The following is a 27,644-nucleotide window of genomic DNA, read 5'->3' as shown; positions in this document are numbered from 1 at the left end:
GATCTCATGGTAGTGGGATGGAGCCCCACAATAGGCTCCAAGTTCAGCAGGCTATCTGCTTGGGATCCTCTCTCTCCTTCTCTCTGTCCCTCCTGCCGCTCCCAAACTCTCTCTTTCAAATATATCTTTAAAAATAGATAAATAAAAATAAAATTTCTTCAGGGTCATCTCTCTTCTTTTAGAGTCTAGCTGCAAGTGTCTGCCAGAGTTCCACTGTGACCTTCCTATTTTACTTCTATATGTCCTCCATAGGTTCTGTAATTCACTCCCATGGTTCCACCCCATTTCCTGTGAAATTGAAAATCTGGAAAGGTAAGTAACTAGATGAATCCATACTGGGGTCTCGCTAGGGAAAAGCAATGTAAGGACAGGCATAAATGACCCCAAGAAGAGTTGGAGCGTACCCTATCTTCCCATTCTGCATCACTTACTTCCTTGTGAGTTTTATCCTTAACTAAAAACAACAGTGCCCATCCCAAAAAGACCCAACATTCCCTTTATATGAGGAACACTTACTCACCACACGTTTACTGTCCTGAGGTCAAGTCATAGATGACCTGCCTAATAGACATAAGTGTAAAAGATTCATTTACTGTCCTCATTTACTGGGTAATGTAATGGAGATGCAAAGTGAAATTTATAATAAAAAACGGACTTTCAATCTGTAAATCTCCAGTGAAGGTATAAGAAAAGACTTACTGAAGCAGTAAGATGCTCATGGGTGTATGTAGAATCCCCAGGAAGACACAGGTACAATCCCAGAACGATCAAAGTATGCTAAACTTGAAACTCAAAGACCTATTATGACAGCCCTTCGGGCCCAATAAGAACCAATTAATTGCTGCATTTCAACAAAAGTGTTTGAAGTCTCAGGATGTTAGAATAATGTCTCTAATATAAGAACTGGAACGTGATTTGGATTCCAGCAAGCCAGCACATCAGACAGAGGAAACTGCAAGTATGTAATACATCACAAGCTGTCAAGCATCTCAAAAGTCTCTGGTCACCCCATTTTCTCTAACTCAAAAATACGGGGTGAGTGGGGAGATCCCACCATCAGCAGTGGTCATCCCAGATTTGGAACACACAAGAACAGCCTGTACTGGGGGCTTTGACTACCTCCCTAATGTTACCCAAGGAGGAACCAGAATGCCTCTCATTTGGACACACAGTAAAGACCAGAGGACTCCAGGAAGCGAACAGCTTAAAGTTGGCTAGAGGCACTGCTACCAAGCTAAGGCTCAGTGCTGCAGCATCTCCTTCCCGAGATGCTGCCCTGATGAGGACACCTCTTCTGAACACTGTAAGGAAAACAACTACACATGTTTCAGACAGCCCAGCGGTCAGAGTATGGCAGATGGGGAACCCACCAGAGCCATGAACATCCCAGCTGTCCCCAGTTCCTGGAGCCCCACCCCCCATCCCCTCCACTTCCTTACAAAGCCAGCTAAGTGGGTTTGGGAAGCAGAGACTGTGGTGTGTTGGGTGTCAGTTAAAAGCAAGAAGAGCCCTCAGAGGAACAAGCCAGTGAAACAATGCCAAAGATCCGTCCGGGAAGCAGACTAATTTTAGTATACGTGCTGCTTAAGTGGGCACTTGTGGAGCCGACTTAAAAATACATTCCAACACGGAGAATACGGCAGGATGTATGACCCGGGAGACCTAGGAGTCTGTTTTCCACTTATCATCAGGGTACTTTGGGTCCCTGAGTCCCCTTTCCTCATACGTGAAGTGAGGATAACCAAAGCAACACTCCCCCTTAGAGCCTGGGGAGACTATTTCAGAGGACGGCATTCAATGGCTTTATTTTACATAAAGAACACTTTACAGAGCACTTCATAGACCTGTTCTTAGGACTGCCATTACTATTTTGAAGCAAGCAAGCAGCAGAACCATAAAAAAGGTGAACCTAGAGCTCCTTGAGGCCCTGGGCAGTCAAACAAGTAGTCACACATTTCACACAAGTCAAGCCACTCTTCCTAGTCTGCTCCCCAGTGGGAAAGATAAGGATGAAAGACGACTTGCCAAGAGTGAGAGTGCCTGGTTTGGGTCTAGAAAGTACAGCTGTAAAAACCTACAAGGCTCGGAGGTGTTCTTGAGAAACAGATAATGTTTCCAAAAATTTCCTCAAAGTGTGTTCCACTAGATAGTAGTACCAAGAAGAATTTGGTGGTGAAATCAGTGTGGGCATAGGCTTCCTCACCCAGGCCTTTTCTGAGTCCTTAAAATGAATTTCCCAGGAGGACGTGGGATGCAGGATGAGTGAAATTTATTTAACGACAGAACCCCTTTTCCACAGAACATCTGTCAAGGTGTTTCTTGAAACCTACCTTGGGAGTTAAACTCTCCAGTAGGGCGGAAGGTTGTATGGGCACACGGACCAGGTAAAAAAGGAAACAATACTGTGTTGACATTCAGTCAACACTCAACACCTGCTGGACAGTTTGGAAAAGGAGGAAATCCGTTGTTTAACCACGGAACTGAAAGAGTGTCACATTTTCCCTGAACCACCCTAATCCCAGACCCTCCAGATCCACCAGCTACACATCCCCGCACTCCACAGTCACATACATTAAATCTACACTTTTATTTTTTTGTTCTAAGTGTGCTTTTTCTGTCATCGAACTTTAATATCAGTCCAGGATCTCCACCACCCCTTAAAAAAAAACAACACACGCACACAAACACACACGCCACCCTCCAACCAGGTGAAAAATCCCCGGCGATTAGTTTATAACAAATATTGACACAAGGGGGGAAAAAAGCATGTTGAAATGTATTAGAATCAGAACCTGTACAAAAAAAAAAAAAATTAAAATATAACCTGAAACTGTTCAAGTTCAGAAAGGCTAGTCAAGTCCTTTTCTCTTGCCAGGAGAATGCCATCATCAGAGGGCTCTGGGTCATCAGCCAAGGAGGGGTGGAAAGAGAGACAGAAGCAGCAGCAGGTCCTTCACCAGACAGAGGGCCCTCGGCACTACCATCCCCAGCTTGGACGTCACTGGGAGGGATAAAAAAATCTCGGGAGAGCAAGTGTCGGCAGACGGTCCCTGGCGGCAGCTGGGACCTTCACACTGAAAACCAGTCTGAGGAGTCAGGCGGCAGCAGGAAGCATGGCCAGCAAAGAACACCAAACCGGAAGAAACTTCTGCCACCCAACAGACCCGTAGCACCCTCCACTGGTGCTCACATACCAGAGGTTAGTCAACCCAGTGCTCCCAACTAATGAGAGATTGGAGCTGGGCTTAAGAGGCTGAAAACCCGCAGGTTTAGTAAACATAGCCCAGCATCACATCCCTCCGTGGCCTGATTGGAGATGCCAACAAGGGATAAGGCAGGAGAGGGAAAAGAAAGCATCTGATAGCCGGCTAGAGGTCACCTGCACCAGTGTGGGCCTGTGGTACTTGGGGCTGGAGAAGGCAGACGCTCCCCCCCAGAGAGAAGCCTCCTTCACCGTCATCCCTGTGGGCCGGCTGAAGCTGCCTCCGGCTTATGACCAGCCTGACAAAATGACATGGAGCAAAAGAAAAACTGGGAGGGAGACAGCCCTTAAACAAAGACAAGAACCCCCTAGAGGGAAGCTGGGCAGTGTCTGACCCTGTTGGGATGGCATCAGTGGAGCCCCTGAGTCTGAAGGAACAACTGGGGGAGGAGAGGGTGGGTGAGGAAAGGATTAACGGTTCTTCTGGAACAGTACCAACAGGGTGGGAGGCGCTGGTGAGGGGACGGGCAGGTCTGGAACTCACTGAAGGTAGAGAGGGGAGGAAATAGGCCCTTGGTGTCCCCTCCCCACCTGACCCAGGCCTGGTGAGTGCCAGCTGCCCCAGCCGGCCCTAGTGGCGGCTGGAGACCAGACCTTTCACTTTGGACATCTTCTTGGTGGGCTGCCTCTGCTCAGCGTGAGGAGGACACTCCCGTTCAGCCAACTGTTGCTCCATCTCCTGAGCCGAGGAGGAGGCGGTGGCTTTGAGTGTCTTCTTAATGTTGGTAACCTGGAGGGAGACACGGAATCAGTGTGCTCAGCCTGTAAGTGCCGAAAACTCATTGAAACTTGTTCGCACCATACTGGGGCCACCCAGGGAAGAAACCAGAATCCTCTATAAGAAAATCAGTGATTATCTTTAGAAAGCCAGATGAGGAGAAGCAAACAGGGACTACTCATAGAAGACACATGGAAATGAGTTTAGCAAAAAATGGAACTAACACTTCCTTGGCTGAAAAGAGGGACTAAGCGAGTGGAAGTGGACCATCGGGCAAAGAGGTATCACACAGCAGGTGAGAGAAAGCACTAGTTCAAATGGCCTTAGAAACAGAAAGGGGGTCCTAACAACGCTATAGTCAGTTAACCACTGTTCATGTATGAAACTAAAAATATTTTCACAGGCACTTTGGGAATACAGCTGCATGAGCTTTCTTGAATAAACAACCAGAGGATGGACTTCAGCCAACCAAGTGATAAATGATGAAAACACTACCAGGACTGGCAAAACAGGATTACACTGGTCTTCGGCACACATTTCTTTACTTAACAAAGGAGGGCTCAAAATTATTGAAGCAACTTCTGAACATTTTCCACATTCCACACATCCTTGGTATCATCTGTGTACTATTACGAATGTTTTACAATTTTCTTAAATTAGTTCCCAGCTTGCTTTTCATTTACGTACAGTGTGCCAAGAACAGTCTTCTATGTTTACCTGTTCGTACTCTTGTGAACAGTTCTGGAAGACATATTCCTAGAAGTGAGCTTCCCAGATCGTAGCATTGGCATGTTTTACATTTTAACAACTACTGCTCTCCTGCCTTTTGAAAAGAGATCACTTCACCTTGTACTTCTACCAGCTGTGCCCTCTTGTGCCTGTTTACACACACATTCCCCAACACCAGTTCTAAAGAATCTTTTATGCTTTTGTCCCTCAGCCAGCTGAGAGGAAGAAAAGAGGTAGGAAAAGCATTGGAAAAAGTGGAGGTAAAGGTGTTTCCCCAGTTTGATGACCCCCATATTCTCTGTGAAGCAGGGAGTCTATAAAGAAGAGAGTTGTCTATAAAAGAAAAGGAATCGTCAGGGTCAAAAGTTCTTAGCAGGGGCGCCTGGGTGGCTCAGTGTGTTAAGCCGCTGCCTTTGGCTTGGGTCATGATCTCAGGGTCCTGGGATCGAGTCCCGCATCGGGCTCTCTGCTCAGCAGGGAGCTTGCTTCCCTTCCTCTCTCTCTGCCTGCCCCTCTGCCTACTTGTGATCTCTGTCAAATAAATAAATAAAATCTTTAAAAAAAAAAAAAAAGTTCTCAGCAGTCAGAATATCAGGAGCTTGGGTGAGAGGCAGATCTAATACAGAGAAGAAGCAGTGCTGTGACTGAGGCCAACACCAGGTTCCTGGAAGAGATCTACAATCTGCAAAATGAGCCTTGACTAGATTAAAGCCCAACTGTTATTTAGGTTTGTGTTGTCATTTTGTGATATAGGAACAGCCATGCCCTAAACTTCTGTCCTCTCCATCAGTACTACAACCTTCCTGAAAGGAGCATCAACAGAGGACTGCAGGCTGGGACACTGAATACAGAGGGCATCCTTAGTCAAGCGTGGCTTCACCCAGTGTCCTGCCAGTCCAAGACACGCCATCTTGGGGCGCCTGCATGGCTCAGGTGGCTGAACGTCTGCCTTCGGCTGAGTTCATGATCTCAGGATCCCGGGATCAAGCACTGAGTCGTTGGGCTCCCTGCTCAGCAAGGAAATCTGCTTCCCCCTCTCCCTCTGTCCCTTTGTTCTTGGTAGATTCGTTTTCAAGTCTACAAACAGCCTTCTATGCACCTCATGCTGGGGAATGATCAGCATCCTACATTAAGTACCCAGATTATACATTTACTTAATGGAAAATGGACAAGGCACTGGGTTTTGACCATGTTCCCTCTCTTCTCATACTGGTCTGTTCCAGGTTTTCTAGAAGACTGTCAAGACAGTAGATTGTTGGGGTGCCTGCGTGGCTCAGTGGATTAAAGCCTCTGCCTCTGGCTCAGGTCATGATCCCAGGATCTGTGATCAAGTACCACATCGGGCTCTCTGCTCAGCGGGGAGCCTGCTGCCTCTTCTCTCTCTCTGCCTGCCTCTCCACCTACTTGTGATTTCTGTCAAATAAATAAACTCTTAAAAAAAAAAAAAAGACAGTAGATTGTTTTAACTGGTGGAGGAGGTGGCCTTGGTCTTTTCCTCAACTTTCTGTCAAATTTAATCAGATTATTACCGCCACCTGGTGGCAGCATCAGGCTCTGCCGGCAGAGCAACCATAGCTGCGGTTTTGCAACAGTGGGCCTCTGAGAGCAAACGCATGTGCACTGGCTCTCTCTTTCTTTGTAATAACTGTAACTTAAGAGCCTGCACTGTTCTCTAAGTATTGGTCATGCCTCACCACTAGGCAATGCTTTCTTTCAACAGATGCCATTTGTCATGGAAATGAACCTGAACAATTCAAAATTCTGAAATTAACAGCATTCATTTTTGCTAGTGAGCACAATCCAAGCCCACCACCTACCACACAATTTAGCAACAGTCTGGGCACAGCGGGGCTGCCAGCGGCCATCAGGCTCCTCTCGGGCTACCAACCAGGTTAAGACGGTTTGCTTCATACAGGCTACCCCAGGTTCGCGGGCACATCTCACCCCCAAACTTCACTTGTTTCCACGGTTTAACTTATAGGGAAGAATCAGTGGATGAGAGAGAGTGGTTAGCACTTCCTACTCTGCTCAGACATCAATCCCAGCTCAGAGAAGAGACCACAATATTCAAGACAAAGATTACACAGCTTATTAGAGAAGCAGCAGGCTTACAAATACTAATTGTATTTGTCATTGGCTTGTGCTAAATTAAATGTAGTTCAGATTTCTTTGGCTAGAAGGAGGGTTAAAAATTAAACAATGCCCTGAACATTCAGACTTGGTATGTACATATATGTATGTAGGGGTATGTGTGTACCCAAAATAAATGTGTTCTAATTGATGAAAAGTGGAGTTGAGCAATCCACAGGCACACAGGGTGTACCAGAAAATACAGAGTACAACAAACAACTTGAGCACCTACTGTGGGTTAGGCACCCACTGTGACAAGGAGCTGGTCTTACAAAGACAAGTAAGGTTTTATTCTCAAGGAGTACATATAACAGGGTAAGGGAAATCCTTAAATTCCACAAACCCCCCTTTGGAAGGCACATCTACTTCTTATGTTTCTTTTTTATTAAAGATTTTATTTATTTATTTTGTAAGACAGAGAGAGCACAAGCAGGGGAAGCAACAGGCAGAGCAGGAAGAGGGAGAAGCAGACTCCCTGCTGAGCAAGGACCACCCCCCCACCCCTACCCCCAACATGGGACTCGATCCCAGGGTCCTGGGATCATGACCTTAGCTGAAGGCAGGCACTTAACCAACTGAGCCACCCAGGCATCCCTTTTCTTAGGTTTCTTAAGAACGTAACTCTGGGTCCCATTCTGCCATACTCCTGGATACAAGACTTAGAAACTTATTAAATACCATGAACATTTCAAGCTCCATCACACTAGAAAAGGACTTCCAATGCCACAATTTTTAGTTTATTGCTCTAAATTCCGAGGGTGCTCCACAAGTGCCAAGGCCACAGGCACACGAGCTCCCATTAACCCAAAGGCAAGAGTCTGTGTTCTGAGATGCTAAATGTGTCCAGAACAACCAGGTGTCACTAAAACCATAATCATACACTTTCTTCACTTGCATCGCATCTGCCAAATGTTTTCCCTTCCTTCCTCAACATGAAATTTCATGCATGTTAACAGGTTGTAATATCCATGTGTAGCTTCAAAAGTAAAATGCACAGTGCACCTACCACATAGCTTCAGAAGTAGAGCGGAACCAGGGCCTCAAAGCCCGATATGCCTTTACCCCGCTACACCCCTTCCTCCACCCTTTCACCCAACTTTAAGACTCACCCCCAAATTAGCTTCTTTTGCTCTACAGCTGAGAAGTACATGTGTACCATGGAGTGACAACATTCTCTGCTCTCCGAGCCTATTCACCCTATGCAACCAGGAATCAGAAAGGAGACAGCGCGAAAAGCAGGGACCATGTCATCCACATCTGTACCCCACTAGCCCAGTGCTTGTTTGTTGGTGGCTGGTGCACCTATACTAAGAATCACAAAATCAGCAAACAGGGATCCCTGGAGCAGGTAAGAGATGTCCTCTTCCTTACCTCTGCCTCTACCTGCTGCTGAGTTCGGCTGTGGTTCTCCTTGTACTGGTTGGCTCGCAGAACTTGCTGCTCGATGCCTAGCAGAACTGCTTCGCAGCCATCGCACCTACAACAGAGATAACCAGCCGTGAGCCACAGAAAGGCCTGGGAGCTCTCCTCCAGTCTCCAAAACCTCTGTCCCCAACTCCTGATAGGGACTTCCTTTAACACCCTGTCTGCCAAGGAAGGCTCTTGCCCTTCACTCTTCCCAAGACCAGTATTTCTGATGATACAGGGCACCTGGAGACACACACAGTTTCCTAGAACACAGCTTGAATGTCAACTTTTGTATCCCATGAGAAAGGTTTACAGAATGTACCCCACTAAGGGAATTAAAACAGATCTTACAGGTGGCATGGATTCACCACTTTTCTCAATGGAAAAAATGATATTCTAAAAGCAACCTATTTTATTGTTTTTAACATTTTTAAAACTTTATTTATTTGACAGAAAACGAGAGAGAGAACAAGCAGGGGAAGCAACAGAGGAGGGAGAAGGCGGCTCCCCACTGAGCAGGAAGTGTGGGGCTTAATCCCAGGACCCCGGTGATCATTACCAGAGCCAAAGGCAGACACTTAACTGACTGAGCCACACAGGTACCCCTAAAAGCATCCTATTTTAAATACTGGCCCTTTTCTCAGAAGTTTGTTACTTCCGGGATGCCTGGGTGGCTCGATCAGTTGAGCATCTGGCTCTTGATTTTTTTTTTTTAAGATTTTATTTATTTGAGACAGAGAGCACACAAACAGGGAGAAGGGTCAGAGAGAGGGGAAAAAGCAGACTCCCTGCTGAGCAGGGAGCCCAATGCAGGGCTAGATTCCAGGACCCTGAGATCATGACCTGAGCCGAAAGCAGACACCTAACAGACTGTGCAACCCAGGCGCCCCCCCGGTTCTTGATTTAGGCTCAGGTCATGTTCTGAGGTCACAGGATTGAGCCCTGCATGGAGCTCCACGCTCAATGCAGAGTCTGTTGTCCCTCTACCTCTGCTCCCCGCTCTGCTCCTCTCTAAAATAAATGAATAAATAAAATTGTTAAAAAAAAGTTTGTTACTTCCTAATTGTCATTCCCCTCAATACTTCATTTCCCCACTTTTATTTTGAAAATGTTAAAAGCTAAAAAAAGAGTTTAAAGAATAGTACAATGAATACACATTTACCCTCTACCTCAAAGTCTAACTGCAAACATTCTGCCGTATTTGGAGTACTGCTCTCCCTAACAATTTTGTTTCAAATCTACTCCAGTGCCTCCCTCAACACAAGCTCTAAGAATCTGTACTAGAAACATCCTGGGATGGGGTTAGGATGGCACCTTCGGGTAGAAATCCAGTGAAGCGAGGCAACTATGGGCATAAAAACAGCATCAGTCATCTCAAAGATGGAGTAAGGCAGCCGCCACAGTAGGACGGGAGGCCGAGATTTGCATGCTAGGGCACTTCCCTCGAGGGGTGTTTTCTAAGTTTATTTTCTATTTATTCTGACTGAACACTTTTATAATCTTTTGAAAGTTCCTACCTGTGTCAGATGTTGTAAAGGGAAGGTGCTTGGGGCCACACTTGGGACAGAACCTGGGGTAAGGGTTGGACAGCACATGCCCTGCAGTCCTACAGCAGCTGAAGTGAGGGAAACTTGGATGGGTCTGGACAGGGGGGTCAGGGAGTCAAAGATGGGCCACTCATACCTGAAATGTTTCAGTCTATTTTATTTTCTTAAGTTTTTATTTATTTGACAGAGAGAGAAAGCAAGAGAGGGAACACAAGCAGGGGCAGTGGGAGAGGGAGAAGCAGGCTTCCCACTAAGCAGGGAGCCCCAAAGCGGGGCTCGATCCCAGGGCCCTAGGATCATGACCTGAGCCGAAGGCAGATGCTGAACGACTGAGACACGCAGGTACCCCTGCGAATGCCTCTTTATGTAACACTTCCAAGATGTGGGCAGCACCTGTATCCAGTTCCCTAACCATCTGCATACAACTTGCCTGCTCTGCTTCATGATTTCCAACACCATGGGCCTGCCTGGGGACATGCTCTCCTCACCTCCAACTAGGCCCTAACCCTGCCCTCCTTTAAAACTCACCTAAAACCTCTCCTCCAAGTAGGCCCATCTGGCTTTATAAACTCCAAATCATTTTTATAGCTCCATAACAAATCCTTGGAGAATGTCCAAAGCTCTTGCAAACATTAAATTCCATTAAAATAGACAACATGCAAAAAAAAATAAAACAGAGAACATGCAAATGTCCCACTTCTTTTTATATACCAGAATATTATCATCAAATAGTCTGTGTGTGCGTCTGTGTTCCCATTTCAGATAACCCACTCCTTGTCTTCACTATCCCTCATGTTTTACCAATACTAGCCCAAAGTTACTGACACTGAACGTGGGTTCTCATATCCATGGAATCTGAGCAACACTAACTTCCTGAGCTTGGTCAGACTCAGAGGCTGAGTGTGCAAAGCACTGGATTGTGTCAGATGGCTAGGCTTCAGAGGCTCCATCTGCCAAGCCTGCTATTAAACAGCCCCCTGCAGGAATTCCTGTGGCTGCACAGCTCTGGCCCCCAATGCAGCCCCACTCCCTGGTTTAGTGTCCTAAGGCTCCAGCCGCCACGCAGCCCCAGCTGATAATGGGAGACAACAGTTCCTGAAGCAGAGGCACAAAAGGCATGCCATACGTCCCCTTCCCTAATGAGAGGTGACCCCTCCTTTTTTCAGCCTCACCATTCATGCAAGGTCTTGACAATATTATTGATATCCTTCTTTTGGATGTCACGGCCAATGCAGAAATCCACTTCCAGCAGCTGGTTTCGCTGGTCCAGCTTCCCCTGGATGATGTCAGTGTAGACAGCCTCAATGATGAGGTCTTCTAGTTCCCGGAGATTCCGCATCTCCAGGTCCTTCAGCAGCACAGAGTAGGGGATACACTGCAGATAAAGCCATGCGGTATTTATAAAGACCATTGACAAGGGCTAAGGAAAACACAGGTGTACACCTGTCTCAGGGATTTGGGAAATGCAGCCTGGTGGTTAATTATTAGTATCTATGGCAACAAGACTTAGATAAATGTGAGTCCTGGACTTCACCCAGCCTTTAACTTTCATATTGTGAAGCACTCTTAGAAAATGTTGCAGAGGGACACCTGGGTGGCTCAGTTGGTTAAGCATCTGCCTTCAGTTCAGGTCATGATTCCAGTGTCCTGGCATCAAGTCCCACATTGGGCTCCTTGCTCAGTGGGGAGCCTGCTTCTCCTCCTGCCTGCTGCTGCGCCCACTGCTTTGCATGTGCAGTGTCTCTCTGACAAATAAATAAATAAATCTTTAAAAAAAAAAAAAAAGTGTCCCAGAGAAGAATAGGAAATAGTCAGTGTGTGCCACTGTGCCACCTTCTGGAAGCTTGCAGACATGACATAAAATGCCAGATCATCAAACTCTGAATAATTTCAGACACTGGAGAGGAGAACCGGCTGCCTGCTCAAGAGTGCACGAGCAACAGATTTGCAGACTAACCTATCCACCTACTGGTGGCCAGTGGGTACTGCCAGCTCAGGGGTCATCCTAAAGTTTACCTGTTTTCTCTGACTCTTGCAACCAGTGTCAATTCCCCAACAATAGTCCCTTACTGGGCTATATAAACATTCTGCATTTATCCAAGAGAAATGTATATCTAGATATCCAGTTTTCTGGACACATCAATTCTAGTCTGGAAGTTAACACAGCCATCAAATCTCAAAAACAGACAGGAGGAAGAGGTATACAAACAAAAGATTAACAGTTAACATATCTAGAGGGGTTTTCTATGACTAAAGGCCTGAAACCCAGAGATGTGGATGGGCTTATAATGACAGGTTGCATAAATAAGGAAAAAAGTTACTCCTACTCTTTGCTACACTTGGGAAGTTCATGATCAGGCCAAAAAAAAGGAGGTTAGGTCCTCCTTTCCTAAGAAAACAGGCCTCCTACCCGAAATGCCAGCCTGAGAATCAGAAATCTGGCATCAGACCAGGGAAATGGTCTCAGCAACTGAAACTGCAATGCAAAAACAAATCCCCATCTCTCAAGCTCAGTCACAGAGGGGGATGCAAAGGGCAAACTTCTTCCAGTGGCGAAGACCCTCAAACACTTGGGACAGTTATGCCAGGACTGGGCAGAGAACCAAAATCAACTGTAAATTAACCAAATCTGGCTCTTCTTTGTTAATGGCTAGGAGAACCTGACTGCAAGGCCTCTTCTAAATCGAGCTGGGCAGAGAACTCAGATACGATGGAGTGGTTATTTTACAGAAGGTTAGCATCTAGAAATGGCATATGGGCGCCTGGGTGGCTCAGTGGGTTAAGCCTCTGCCTTCGGCTCAAGTCGTGATCCGAGGGTCCTGGGATCAAGCCCCGCATTGGGCTCTCTGCTCAGCGGGGAGCCTGCTTCCCCCTCTCCCTCTGCCTGCCTCTCTGCCTGCTTGTGATCTCTAATAAATAAATAAAATTTTTTTTAAAAAATTAAGATAGCATACAAGGCAAAAGTCCTAATTAAGATAAGTAAGCTTGATAATCCTCAGAAGAAGGCAGCATATTAAAAATCTAGCTCTCAGGAAGTCCAACAGAGCAAGTTTTTCCTCCAGCACCACGTTCACAGTGCACTAAGCAACAGATGAAGGGGCTAACTTGCCTCGAGATGCCCCCATTTGAAAATTACCTATCTTGAAACGGCAGTCTCCCTTTGGTATGGCAAAATGTTCACACCCAGTGAGTCACCACAACATGCCAGAACTGAGACCTGCTGATTCACAAGGTCTCCTGGGCATACTTTTCCTGAAAGAAATGGTGAATACTTATCTACACTATTTTAATTGTTATCTTTATCTCTGTTACCCTTTGCCAAGCCGATTTTACGCATTCATGGTATGACTACTGTGCAACAGCTGGGAGCTCACGCGTCAATGCTAGTACAACACCTGCCTGAGGGTGAGGAGCAAGAGAGGAAGAGGTTCGGCACTGTACCTTCATTCTCGATGCCAAGCTCACGATGGTAAGGTGTTTCAGCTTGTTCTGCTGAGCTGTGCTCAGTTCTGGCAGGCTCTCCTTGTTGGCTGCTCAGTCCCACCCACCACAAAAATCAAGACACAAAATAAAATTAGAATTGCTTTATGGACTAAGCTCACCAACTCCCCACACCAAATCTACTATTGATTCACTGTTAGGACTCTGCACTTATTCATGAAGCAAATGTTCCACGAGCAACTCCTGTCTTCTCCAGGAGACCACGTACTCCTGAAGAGCCAGGCATGAATGCACAAATGCACCCGAATGGAATACTATCTGTGCCCTGTGTGACATTCAACCAAGATCAGCATGTCTTCACTGGCAATCTGTTATATGCTATGCTGGGTTTTAAGTGATTCAGGGAAGTTAAGGATAGGTAAGATGGGCCTTGTCAGACCACCAGACTTGTGAAACTCAAGGGCCTTGGACTTGCCCTCAGTCTTACAATTGGGTATTTCAACAGCTTCAGATGGAAGACAGAACCACTGGAAGAAAGGTACAAACTACTAGGAGAGAACAAGAGGCTGAGGGGGAGGGAAGAAGGAGAGAAAAGGAAAAAAAAAAAGAAAGGGAGAGTACAAGTGAGCGGGATCATCTTGGGAAGGACAGAAAAGAAAAAGAAAGATGGAGTTTGAGATGAGCCTTAAAGAATGGGCAAAACTGTAGTAATACCAGTAGTGATGGGGTGCCTGGACATCTCAGTCGTTAAGCATCTACCTTTGGCTTGGGTCATGGTCCTGGGGTCCTGGGATCAAGCCCCACATCGGGCTCCCTGCTTAGCAGGAAGCCTGTTTCTCCCTCTCCCACTCCCCCTCCTTGTGTTTCCTCTCTCACTGTCTCTCTCTGTCAAATAAATAAATAAAATCTAATTTAAAGGAAAAAAAAAAAAACCAGTAGTGATAGTGAGAGTAACAGCAGCAGCTGAAGGGCACATGTACACACATACCCAGTCAGTCCTCACAGCAACCTCCCAAGAAAGATCCCAAATGCCTTCAATTCCTTATCCATAATCCTGGATTCCAAAAAGGTGAATCCAAGCTGTCTTTTTCTTGGGCATGCTGCTGAAATTCATCTGGTGGCAATTCCTGACCTCAGTGAAGCAGGTTTTTAAACCCACTTGTTGTACAACTTCATTTGTTTAGTTCCAAACTGTGAATGCAACTAAATACTGGATACAGGTGCTGCCCACATCTTGGAAGTGTTACATAAAAAGGCATATGCAGGGGCGCCTGGGTGGCTCCGTCTGCCTGCAGCTCAAGAATGATCCCAGGGTCCTGGGATTGAGTCCTGCATCAGGCTACCTGCTCAGCGGGGCATCTAATACTCCCTGTCTCTCTCACTCCCCTCTTCATGCTCTTTCTCTCTCTTGCTCTCTCAAATAAATAAATAAAATCTTAAAAAAAAAAAAAAAAAAACAGGGATGCCTAGGTGGCTCAGTTGGTTAAGCAGCTGCCTTCAGCTCAGGTCATAATCCCGGCATCCTGGGATTGAATCCCGCATCAGGCTCCTTGCTTCTCCCTCTGCCTCTGCCTGCCACTCCATCTGCCTGTGCTCGCTCTCACTCCTCTCTCTCTGACAAATAAATAAAATCTTTAAAAACAAAACAAAACAAAACAGAATTTTAAGAAATAAAATCTTAAAAAAAAAATAAAAGCATATACATCATATTACCTCTTTAAAATCCCCAAAAGTCTAAATTCTGAAGCATCTAGCCCAAGGAGCGCAGGTAAATGATTGTGGACCTCTATTATTACTCCCATCTGACAGATAAGGAAACTGGGGTAGAGATCATTTAATTTGCCAAAGGACCCATAAGTAGAGGAAGTGGAGCTACAATATAATTCAAGCAATCTGGTTCCAGAGTCTGGGCAATTTTGTCCCTTTAGTGAGGATGGAAAGAGAAGACACACTCATTGGAACAAAGCAAAGGTCAGGATAAACTAACACGTGGCAAACTGTCCAGATGATATAGCACAGGGTAAGTACAAGTGACCAGGAGGAAAGAAAGGTAAAAAAAGAAGTCTGGGATATAGTAGGGAAGGCCCTGAGTCATACCATTAAAGTAAACTAAGAGGCCTTTGTCATATCAACAAAAACTAGGGAAGCCAAACAAAAAATGGCTTGGGTGGAAGTTAAGTTACTGTTTAGAAGTGCATTCACCTTATTCCTGATACTTAAGATCCTAATACAAAATGACTTATACGACCAAGGTCCCGGCTGGCTCAGTCAGTGTGACATTTGATCTTGGGGTCATAAGTTTGAGCCCCATTTTGGGTGTGGAGATTACTTAAAAATAAAATCTCTAAAAAAAAAAAAAAAAAACTAAAAAAAAAAGGGGAGAAAGAAAAGGAAAAAAAGATTCAAATGACCTACAAAAGAGAATGGGCCAAATACGGAGTTTTAGATTATAAAATGTTAAAAATGACTAGAAAGACTCTCTCTCTCTCTGCCTGCCTGTGTACTTGTCATCTCTCTCTGTCAAATAAATAAATAAAATCTTAAAAAAAAAATGTAAAATATGAAAAAATGCCTATGAAGTAAATGAAAAAAACACAGTATCGTATACATACTAAATAACACCTACATAACAGAAAACACAAGGGGCAAAAGTCCAGCACCATAATGCTAACAGTAGTTTAATGGTGATCAACTACAAGTGACTTTGTGTCCTATTTTCCAAATCTTCTTCAATATAGTGACATTATTCTGATAATATTTAAAATACTTGAGTACTTTACAGGTGGGTATTCTGACACTTCACAACATTTCAAGTGTTCTACAAACACCAGTCCTTAAGAATCTCATCTGGAAAATAAGGACTATATTTACACATAAGCATAAACATAGTCCCTCTTTTACCCACAGAGAAAAATAAAGGGTGAGAAGATAAAGACCTCACGCAAGGTTACCTACAATGCAGAGTAAAGTGGGAAACAGCCAGGTAAGAAAGTTCCCACCCCATGCTTATATCCCAGACCCTAGTGATCCTCATGGAGGCAGTATGTCCAAACAGAGTGACATAATTAAGAAAAGTCTTTGGAAGATCTTAACCAACTCACCTATGTAATCTGGGTATGTTCCATAGGCGAAGAGGTTCAGCAACTGCAAATATGCAGCATTAGCTCCTTCCGCAAGCTGAGGAGGGAAAAAAACCAACAACAGTTCATAGACCAAGCTGTCTACCAGTCACTGCAGTGTTCAAGCAAAGGGTGACAGTCATGTGCCACGGCTGACTGTTTTACTAGATGGTCCCTGAGGTCCCGTCCAACTCTGTTCTTTGGAAAAAATAAGTAAGATTTATTTAATTTTAAATTTAACTTTTCTCCCTCAGGAACACATATTTTACACTCCACATAGCATGCCTAAGCAACTGCTTTTGACACACACACATAGACACACACAGCAATGAGTACTGGGAGCAGTTCAGGTTTTCTTAGAATTTCCATGCCATTAAGATAAAGACTGGAGAGGCACCTGGGTAGCTCAATCAGTTAAGCATCTGACTCTTTTTTTTTTTTTTTAATTTATTTGACAGACAGAGATCACAAGTAGGCAGAGAGGCAGGCAAAGAGAGAGGGGAAGCAGGCTCCCTGCTTAGCAGAGAACCCGATGTGGGACTCAATCCCAGGACCCCGGGATCATGACCTGAGCTGAAGGCAGAGGCTTAACCCACTGAGCCACCCAGGCACCCAAGCATCTGACTCTTGATTTCCACTCAGGTCATGATCTCGGGGTCTTGGGATCAAGCCCCACATTGGACTCCACGCTTAGCGAACGGTCTGCTTGAGTATTCTCTCTCCCTCTGCCCCTTAACCCCCCTAAAATAAATAAGTCAATCGTAAAACAAAACAAAAAAACGAAGACTGGAGCAGCCCTGTCTACACAACCGGGTTGACAGGTACAAGTAACAAGCCACTATCAGTCCACACTGAATGAAGTGTAGGGTAGGTTCCAAATCATTTCAGAACTATGTGAATAGTAATTCTGAATAGTAGTGAGTGCTGGGAAAGATTAGCACAGCATAAAGTGTGACAGAACAGTCCATGTGGGCCTGGAAACCACAGTATCAAGCAGTCCCAAATAAAAATGTTCATTAAAATTACTTAGACCTTAAAAAAAAAAATTACTTATTCCTCCCTAATGTGAATGACGAAGAGCCATCTGCAGAAGTAAAACAGACTTATTCTGCCTGGTACTCTTCTGCCTGGAGCTGCTCTGCTCTGTTGGCAGTACTTAACTGGGTGTTTCTTTTACTCACAAATATGTTCCCACTGCTCTTTTAATTTATCAAACTCCGTAAAGCAGTACTACCAAGGAAGTACTCTGGACACCAATAATACTACTACTTAATTTAAACCATCTTTTTAAAAAAGTTTCCAAGGGGCACCTGGGTGGCTCAGTCAGTTAAGCATCTGAATCCTGATTTCAGCTAAGTTCATGATCTTGGGTCATGAGATCAAGCCCCACATAAGGCTCCACGCTGGGCAAAGAGCCTGCTTATGATTCTTTCCCTCTCTCTCCACCCCACTCCACCCCGGCTCTCTAAAATAAATAAATAAATAAATTTTAAAAAGATTTTATTTATTTATTTGACAGAGAGATCAATCACAAGTAGGCAGAGAGGCAAGGCAGAGGGGGGGGGGGAACAGGCTCCCCACTGAGCAGAAAGCCCGAAGTGGGGCTCAATCCCAGAACCCTGAGATTATGACCTGAGCCAAAGGCAGAGTCTTAACCACTGAGCCACCCAGATGCCCCTAAATAAATAAATCTTAAAAAAAAAAAAAAAAAGTTCCCAAGAACTACAATCATTTTAGACCACTGAAAAGCAACTAGGGTTTCCAGCTCACACACGGAAAAAACAGATATGGCAAGAGAGTGGTGATTTGCTCAACACCCCTATGAGAACTCTGGCTTCCTACTAACCTTCTCAGGTTATAAGAACCTCTTGAGGTCTTGAAACAGATAAGGAAGAGACCATCAAATCTAGCCCCTACTTTTCAGACAGATGATTACAAAACTAATCCTAAAAGACTATTTTCTTTACAGCAGGTACTCCACAACTTCTCCCACTGGCCTAAATAAATGTCTTTCTATTTTAATTTTCATCCATCTCCTCTCAGCCCATCTTTCACAGTTACGGAACAACTACTTGGCATATTCAGATTTTTTATGAATCTGAAGGAACATATTACCCCTTTGTCATCTCTTCTGTTGAAAAAATAATGAGCCATCAAGCCATAAAAAGACATGGAGAAAATTTAAATGCATATCACTAAGTAAAAGAAGCCAATCTGAAATGGCTATATACTGTACAATTCCAACTATATGACATTCTGGAAAAGTCAAAACTAGGAAGAAGGTAGATCAATGGTTGCCAGGGAAGGAGGGATGAATAGGTGGAACACAAAGGATTCATAGGGCAGTAACGCTACTCTGTATGATACTTTAATGGTGGACACATGTCATTGTACATTTAGCCACACCCACAGAATGTACAACACCATGAGTGACCCCTAATGTAAATTATGGTCTTTGGGTGATAACAATGTGTCAGTGTAGGTCCCACACTGGAGGGGGGATATGGGTAATGGGGGAGGCTATCCATGTATGAGGGCAGGGATATACTGGAAATCTCTGTACTTCCCTCTCAATTTGCTGTGAATCTAAAACTGCTCTAAAGGGGTACCTGGGTGGCTCAGTGGGTTAAGCCTCTGTCTTTAGCTCTGGTGATGACCTCAGGGTCTTGGGATCGAGCCCCGAATAGGGCTCTCTGCTCAGCTGGGAGCCTGTTTCCCACCCACCCCCAACCTGCCTCTCTGCGTACTTGTGATCTCTCTCTCTCTGTCAAATAAATAATAACCTTTAAAAAAATGAAAAATAGGGGCACCTGGATGGCTCAGTGGGTTAAAGCCTCTGCCTTCGGCTCAGGTCATCATCCCAGGGTCCTGGGATCAAGCCCCGCATCAGGCTCTCTGCTCAGTGGAGAGCCTGCTTCCTCCTCTCTCTCTCTGCCTACTTGTTATCTCTGTCTGTCAAATAAATAAATAAAATATTTTTAAAATAATAATAATAAAAATTAAAATTGAAATTAAAAAATGAAAAACAAAAAAATAAAACTGCTCTAAAAAGAAAGTCTGTTTAAAAATAATAAAGCTAGGGCACCTGGGTGGCTCAGTAGGTTAAAGCCTCTGCCTTCGGCTCAGGTCATCATCCCAGGGTCCTGGGATCGAGGCCTGCATCGGGCTCTCTGCTCAGCAGGGAGCCTGCTTCCCTTCCTCTCTCTCTGCCTGCCTCTGTCAAATAAATAAAAAATCTTAAAAATAATAATAATAATAATAAAACTAGTTTTTAAAAAATTTCCTCAGGATTTCTTTTACATCTCTGGTAAATTAAATTTTTACTAAAAGCCTACTATGTATCAGACTACATATTAAGCACTAAGAAAACAATGGGGAGCACAACAGACCTTACCCTTACAGAGCTTACAGTCTAATAAGCAAGGCTGACATTAAATAAAAATTCACGGAGTATCTGGGTGGCTCGGTCAATTAAGCATCCAGGTCTTGACTTTGGCTCAAGCCATGAGCTCAGGGTTGTGAGACTGAGGGTGTGAGTTAAGTGTGAGTTAAGCACACTTAACATTCTCTCTCTCCACAGCCCCCTCTTAAAAAATTTTTTAAAAATCACAATTAGAACATAAAAGTGGCTCTTTCTGTCTCTGTTTTTTACAGGAAGCCAAAATGACTCCAGGTAAGCAATGGAGGGTGATGGGGAACTGCTCTAGTTTCCTAATCAAGAGGAAGAAGATGTACAGCAGTGAGTCCCAAAACCCGAAGGTCCACACCTCTGCCACCAGGTGCTGATTCACAAGGTTGTGGACATGGAGCCAACAAATGATGGCAAAGGTGTCCTCAAGGTCACAAAGTGAAGAACCAGCCAGCAAAAGTCAGTCACTTCCTCGATGTGGGCCACCATCGACACCAATGCTCAGGCCACCCTCAGCAGCATGGTGCACACAATCCGTGAGAATGAGCACCGCACTCATCTGCATGTAGCAGCCACCCCCAGAGCTAGCACCACCCCAGGCAGCGAGAGAGAAGCTGTGACAGGAGAGCGGAAGCTGACCCATCCTCCAAATTCGGAGCACAATCCCCAAAGCAGTAAAGACGCCACCAGACTTTTCAATCAATATAGAAGTATGAATCAATAAATGTAAAAGCATCCAAAGTGAGAAGCAGATGTTGAAAAGTACAAGATGCTTTACATCTCTTCGTTCGACCTAATCGTTCTTCACCAACCTTCTCATTTTTTTATATATTTTTTTAATTTTTTTATAAACATATAATGTGTTATTAGCCCCAGAGGTACAGGTCTGTGAATCGCCACAACCTTCTCATTTTTAAGGCACAACAACCACAACTAGACACCGCCAGTTTCAATAACAACAATCAAAAATAGAAGCAAACAAAGCAAAAAGGACTACTTTCCAGCTTTTCATGTTTTCACGTATTACACAAATGCCTGAAACTACCTCTGTTAAGTATCAGCTATGCTTATGCTCCACTTTTCTTATTTATCAGGTTCAAGGGGATTTTCCCCCTATCTTTCAAATTATTAGTAACCCAATCTAATTTTACCACAAGTTGAAATGAAAATATTGACCAGGAACCCAAAACATCATCCTTGCTCTCTTTCCCTCTTCGCGGCCAATACCCATCCCTCCCTGAACAGCGCCCCTCACAGGTCCACAATGCTTCAGCACCGAAATTCCCTGGAATCCTGGAGAATCACAGGAAGGTTTAGAACAAAGACAGGGAAACTGTTCGGAAACTGCTCTTACCTCCTGAACATTGGCCAGCTCCAGCAGTTCTCCAAAGACATATACTCCAGGAGCCTCCAACACTTGGCTTATGAGAGCAGTGAGGGCTGAGCCACTGGTACCTTTGGCTAGTAAAATAAACTGTTCCAGGAGATTACTTGAGGGTTTCTGTTCACCTGCCATTCTCTGGCCTTGAGATCTGTCCAAAAGAAAAGTGTTTCAGCCATTCTTCCTCTCCTTTGCAAAGTCTATGCTTACTTAATGCCAGATCAGACATCAGAATACTTTAACTTTATAGTATCCAAAAAAGAAAAACAGTCCAGATGCTATAACCACTTTGTGAGATGGACAGGGTTCCACCTAGAGTTAAAGGAATTGTGTCCTTGCTCAGATGTTGAAACACTTAAGAAAAGCCACTTCATCCCCATGTGGCAGTCTTCCAATACCAGCACCTTTTAAGCCCTTAAACCTCACTAGACCCAAAGAAACACATAGGAGTTTCTCAGTAGCTCTTCTATATTTACCTCACTTATAGATTGTAGTTAAGAAACAGAGAATTTTGCCCATACACAGAGAAAGCAGATATAAGCAATTGCAATCAGTTACAACTTACAGTATGTTATTTGAATCCCACCTACAGCCTATACAAATAAGGAAAACCGCAAAAAGACATTAAAGATGTTTTGTTTAATCAAAGAAGTCATTTAAGCCTAAATGACTTAGGGAGAAAATCCTAATGAAAGATAGGCAACATATTCAAATTAAGAAAATACATGCTGTCTAAGTCCTTGAGGAAACTCCCCTTATTTGACCTCCTATAGCTATGTGATTTTACCAAACACTACTTCAGAATTTGTACAAAATCTCAAGAAAATAATAAAATGATTTGAGAAAACAATGCCATCCTGAAGACATGAGGGGCCGAGGGTCCCTCAATTCTATAATCCACTTACATGCTGAGTGTATGGGAATACACACTGCAGACCTACTCTGCAGGAGTCTTGTGTAAGAAAAGACTATTCCACCAACAACACATTTGGGGGCACTGTGACAAAAAGAAGAGGAGGCAGAGTAAAGTGAAGAAGAGAATAATTCGAACGATAGTTTGGTGCAACAGAAACCAAGTTTTCCTGTGGAGGCAGGCATACAGAGCAGCAGTCCTTCCACAGTATGAACGAAACAAGCATGTCGCCTCACATACGTTACATAAGAAAGTCTTGTCCGAAACAGAAAAAGCGAAGCGCTAGGGAAGAAAAGTTGCTGAGGAAGGAAGGGGTAAGAGGAGAGAGACAGGATAAGGCAGGAGAGAGGGGATGGAACGAAAACCTCCCCTCCAAGCTGACACCTGTGGAGATGAATGGAAGAACCTGGGGTGAAGAGGGAGAAATGGACAGAAATTCTGGTCCCTTTAAAGGAAAAAAAATAAAAAGAGAGAGAGAGGGGGAAAAAAAAGAAATCTCGGCCTAAGGCGCAAAGCCTGTAGGGGCAAAGAGTAAGGAAGCGTTGAGAGTCCCTTTTTTCTGAAGTGAGAGGGCCACTGGCTGCGGCTTGGGACACAGGGGAGCTGAATTCGCGTCTTGCGGGGGCGCTATTCTGATGCACAGCAGAGGGGCAAAGAGGCAGCCTCTGGGGGTGGGAAAGCGAGAAAAACCTCAGTTGAGGAACTGAGGGTTGCAGGCTGGGGTGGACTTTAAGGCCAGCGGCATTCTCCAGGCAGGGCCGCGGGTGTGGAGTGAGGAGCCGCGGGGCGCGCTCCCCGGGGCGGGGCCGGCTCGGTGTGGCCGCGGGCATTCCTGGAAACTGGCGCTAAGCCAGACTGCTGAGACAAGCCTGGCGCGCCGGGCCCCGCCCTCTCGCCGACCCCTACCTGCCCTCGTCGCCTCTCCGTCCTCTCGGTCGCTGGCTCGGCCTCCCGGCGCCTGTCCGCAGGTTGTCAAGCGTCCATGATCGGCCCGGCGTCCGACGCTTTTCTGCCTCCGCCGACCCGTTGGCCTTGCGGCTCCCCCGGAAGCCTCCCTCCGCTGCACTCGAGTTCCGCCCACACTAAGTTCCCCCCGCGGCGTTGGCAGCCTCAGACCTCCAGGGCTGCCTGGGCCTGGGAGAGACAATCCGAGGTGGGTCGGTCCGAGGTGTGTCGTAGCCCAGGAACCAGGTGGAGAGGAGCCTGAAGAGAGGAATGGAGTCTAGGCAGTGCGCGCGCCAAACCATCGCCATCACCCTCACCATCCTGGACCCGAAATACACTGCTTTGGTCGAGCTTTACCTCTTAGGAGCTCCCTATGGCAGCTGCGGCTATCCTGGGATACAAAGACATATTAAGTGTAATAACAACTCCCGTTTATTGAGCGTTTTCCCATGTGCCAGGTGTGTCACTGTCTCGCTGAATTACCATAACTCTAAGCTTAAAAATCTAAAAGCTGGTTAAGTGGCAAGGTCGGCTTTGGACCCCGGGCTATAGGAAGCCAAAGACCATATTCGTGACCTCTGTTCAGAAAACATCTTAAAATAAGAAAGAGATGGGTTGAGCCAACAATGGTTCTGTGAGCAAAATGACATCCGTGGCTCTCCTGGAAGAAGGCGAAGGAATGCTACACAACTTAACAATTAAGCTGGTTCCTTTAAAGTACACACCAGGGACTTTTGGGTCTTAAAGACAAGGAAAAGGGTTCTATTTGCTTTTAGTGAATCGGAGTGCAGATATCAGACAAATGCAAAGGAGCCTAGAACCAACCCACTGGTTTATTAAAAAACTGTCTTGTTCTAATTTCTATGTTGTAGAAGATTATATAAAGAGAAGAGAAGGTTCTTGCCCTCAAAAAGCTTCAGTGTGGGGGCGCCTGGCTGGCTCAGTTGATAGAACATAAGACTTTCAATCTCCAGTCGTGAGCTCAAGTCCCATATTGGGTATGGAGCATACTTTTAAAAAGGGGAAAAAACAAGCTTTCATGTGTTAAGTGCTATGAGGGAGATATGAAAACACTTTGGAAGCACAGAAGAGAGTATGTATGTTGGGGAAGAGAAAACTGGCATCTTCTAGGCAAAAAGGGGAAGAAAGGACAGCAGACCATAGCATAGAGGCTTACTCCATGTAGCATATACTAATGCAGAAAGGAAACCCAGAGTGTCTGGAACCCAAGGTTCAGGGATGAGAAGCGAGGGCTGCAGACCTGGAGTCAGGTCATCAAGGGTCTTGTAAACCACATGCAAGGCACTACACCCAGTAAAAACCTGAGTACAGTGAAGTTTCTGCCTGGGAGAGCACATGGCCCCTGAGAGAGACAGACCTGTCTGGCTATGACAGACAGTTGCCAGTACAACATACACAGTATGACAGCACAGTACCCCAGTGCTACAGATAATGGCTCCCCTGCCTGTGCTCTGGGCAGAGGTGATTTAAGGCACAGTTCTGGAGGAGATGAGGCTTGAGTTGAGCATGGAAGATGAGCAAGCAAATCACAAAAAGTGTAAGCATGTAAAGGAGTTTTTATTTTATCTTAAGGGCACTGGGGAGCTACTCGGGGCTTTCAACCTGTAGAGAAGCATAAATAATTGGCACTTTAAAATGATCACACTGGCTGCTATTGGACTGGATATTGAAAGGAGGCAGGGAAACTCTCGGTGATTGCTATAGTATAGATAAGAGGTGTGAGATCCTGAACCAAGGCAGTGGCAGTTGCACATGAAAAAGAAGGGACATTGTTGGAGACATTTAGACTATAGATCTATCCCAACTAGGTGACCAGTTGAAGGCAGGAATAGGGAAAGAGGATATCACCCAGGATTATGGCTACGTAGGCCGGAGCTGTCTTGGAGCCGGTGTTAAGTGAATGGGACTGCAGAGGAGAAAAAGCAAATCTGTTGGTGGAGGGAAGACAACTAAGTTCTGTTTGAGTTCATAAATATTCTGGTAATGCCTCCACTTCCTTCAGAAAAATGTCCAGACTGTGAAAACCCTTCTCAGTATGCTTCCCTCCTATCTTTCCAGCTTCGTCTTGCCCCACCCTCTTAGTCCGAACTGCAGGCCTTCCCATGCCCAACACAAATTGCACCTTCCCTCTCTGACACAGAGGCCTATGTTCAACCTTGCTCCCTCTTCTTTCTTTTGCAATGCTCTTCCCTCCTATTTTCCTGTTAAAAATCCTACCAAGCCTGTAGGCAAAGATTTCTTAAATTTAATGCAAAAAAGCACTAATCATAAAAGAAAACACTGAACTATTGTACTACATTAAAATTAAGAATTTCTGTTTATTGAAAGACATCAGTGCGAGACTAAAAAGGCAAGCCACAGACTTGGAAAAGATATCTGTGAAGGCTGTATCAAAGAATTCCAAATCCAAACTTTATAAAGAACTACAAATCAGTAAGAATAAGATGACAAAAAACCCAACTTGAAAAGTGGGCAAAAGACTTGAACAAGCACTTCACAAAAGAGGACACTGAAAGAGTCAAAAAACATATGGAAAGGTGCTCAACACCAGAGACAATGTAAGAAAAAACTATTAATAAGATACCACATTTAGGGGCACCGGGGTGGCTCAGTGGGTTGTCTCTGCCTTCGGGTCAGGTCATGATCTAAGGGTACTGGTATTTGAGCCCCACATCAGGGCTCTCTGCTCAGCGGGGTGCCTGCTTCCCCCTCTCTCTGCCTGCTGTTCTGCTTACTTGTGATCTATCCCTGTCAAATAAATAAATAAAATCTTTAAAAAAAAATACCACATTTAGCCAAAATACCTCAGTTATAAAGACTTGTAAGACCCTGTTTTGACAAGACTAAGACTTATCTAGAATTTTCTTATATTGCTGGTGAAGGCTAACATTGGCAATATCTACTACGATTGCTGATCATATGCAAACTGTACAAGCCAGCTACTCCTCTCGTAGAAATGAATGCAGAGTCTGAAAAAAGAAACCTGTAAGTATACGCACTGCAGCTTTGTTAACAAAAGCCCAAAACTGATAACTGATAACCTAAATACCCATCAACAAACTAGACAAATATTGCTAGATACCTATGACATAATACTAGTGAGCAATTTAAAAAAAAGTTACTGTTCCATACAACATGGACGAATCTCACAAAAACAACTGATGAACAAAAAAAGCCAGACTCCCAGTATACTTACTGTATGATTACATTTAAATGAAATTCACGACAAAACTGATTTATGGTAATAGTCAGAAGAGTGGTTACCAAGATGAGAAGATGCAGTGCAGATTGGGAAGGGGCACAGGGGTGCTGAAGTGTTCTACATCTTAATTTAGGGGGTGGTGAACACAGGTGTATACGTATAGAAAAACAGTGCCCTTCCTGCATATGTCATACCTCATTAACAAAAAAAAATTTAAGATAAAATTTTATCTTAAAAATTTAAGATAAATTTTTTTAACAGAAAAAAAAAATCCACCTATCCTTCAAATTCAGATGCCCCCCTCCTCCATCAGTTTTGTCAGCTGGAATTAATCTTTCCATCAGAACCTCTGTGGCATTCTGATGACCTTTCCCTTATGACATTTATTGCAGCTCCTGTTGAATCTCAGCAGACTTTCCTTTTTTCCCTAACTAGATGGTTATCTACCTGATGACAGTGACAATGCCTTTCACCCTTTACCGGAAACCTGAAAAGGTTCTTTGTTGAATTACAATGGAAGGAAAAATTGGGTGGTTGCCTAGATGGGTGAAAGGGGGTGGGAAGAGGAAGGAAAGCCTGGTAAAAGAGATAGGAAATATACAAGGAAACCCTCGCCTACACGATTTTACCTAGTTCTAAAATCACATTAAATGTCACCTTGAGCAACAAACAAAGAACAGATCAAACCATTAAGTTCTTCCTAGACTGAAAATAAACAAACATCACACTCCTTCCCTTGCAGGAAATCCACCAAATGAATGCTTGCCTAACCTCTGGGTGTTTCAACCTGGATGGGGAAACTTCACCAAGGAGAATAATCACATAGCCATGTTGCTAAAAATATCGCCACCGTAATGTGGTGTAAACAGCGCAGACTGAGGGTCAGGAGACTTAGAGCCGAATTCTAACTCTGCCCCAACTTGCTGTAACCGGTGGACAATCTCTTCACCTCTCTGGGCCTCAGTTTCCTCGTATGTAAAACAAGAGGAGTTGGATTGGCAAATTCTCTTAATAACCCTTCCGGTATGAATATTCTAAGTATACAATCGCTCTCTCTCCCAGTCCAACACAGGAGCACACCAGAAATCCCTGCAAAACAAGTCGAAGGCGCCCCAGACCAACAAACAAGCACGATCTGAAGGAGTCATTTTGTCATATTATCTTCCACGGTTTAATCAGTGTTTTTGTTTGTTGTTTGCAGCCTTACCATGATTTGCAGGAGATTTCTGAGTTCCATGTAAACAGATGTTACCTCTCTGTGGGCTGTCATCCTCTTCTGAGAGTTAAGGGGGTCTTCCCGCCCAGTTTCAAGTCTCCGAATTCAGAAACCCCCGAAGCTGAGGGAGGGTTTACGAATTTGCGCACACTGCGCGGCACACTGGAGTCTAAGTTACAGAGGAACAGGGTGCAGGGAATGCTG

At 44.8% G+C, this 27,644-nt stretch overlaps 1 protein-coding gene across 2 annotated transcripts; it reads right to left on the bottom strand.

Moving 5' to 3' along the window:
• Positions 1-2,743: 2,743 nt before the first annotated feature.
• On the bottom strand, positions 2,744-27,618 carry COPS7B (COP9 signalosome subunit 7B). Of its 2 annotated transcripts, none has more exons than XM_044241851.1 (8): positions 27,432-27,618; positions 22,963-23,259; positions 21,117-21,294; positions 16,336-16,411; positions 13,235-13,323; positions 10,966-11,168; positions 8,211-8,316; positions 2,744-3,992 (listed from the first exon to the last, which is right to left on the bottom strand). In XM_044241851.1, exons 3-8 carry the CDS (start codon positions 21,276-21,278, stop codon positions 3,834-3,836), a joined length of 795 nt encoding a protein of 264 aa, XP_044097786.1. In that variant the 5' UTR covers positions 21,279-21,294; positions 22,963-23,259; positions 27,432-27,618; the 3' UTR covers positions 2,744-3,833. The 2 variants fall into 2 exon arrangements, with proteins under 2 accessions (XP_044097786.1, XP_044097787.1); XM_044241852.1 differs by having other exon boundaries at positions 27,477-27,618.
• Between the last annotated feature and the right edge of the window lie 26 nt (positions 27,619-27,644).

This window comes from Neovison vison, chromosome 3 (assembly GCF_020171115.1).
Source record: "Neovison vison isolate M4711 chromosome 3, ASM_NN_V1, whole genome shotgun sequence".
Classification (NCBI taxonomy): Eukaryota; Metazoa; Chordata; class Mammalia; order Carnivora; family Mustelidae; genus Neogale; species Neogale vison.
Note: the sequence above shows the minus strand (reverse complement) of the source record. Positions and strands in the feature narration are given on the sequence as shown.

Bases quoted from the DNA above. Each gene is read 5' to 3' on its own strand.
- COPS7B (XM_044241851.1), bottom strand. From the start codon at position 21,278: ATGGCAGGTGAACAGAAACCCTCAAGTAATCTCCTGGAACAGTTTATT. The intron at 16,412-21,116 runs GTAAGAGCAGTT...TTCCCTCCTCAG, and splicing joins AGCTGGCCAATGTTCAGGAG to CTTGCGGAAGGAGCTAATGC. The intron at 13,324-16,335 runs GTGAGTTGGTTA...GGGACTGAGCAG, and splicing joins AACATACCCAGATTACATAG to CCAACAAGGAGAGCCTGCCA.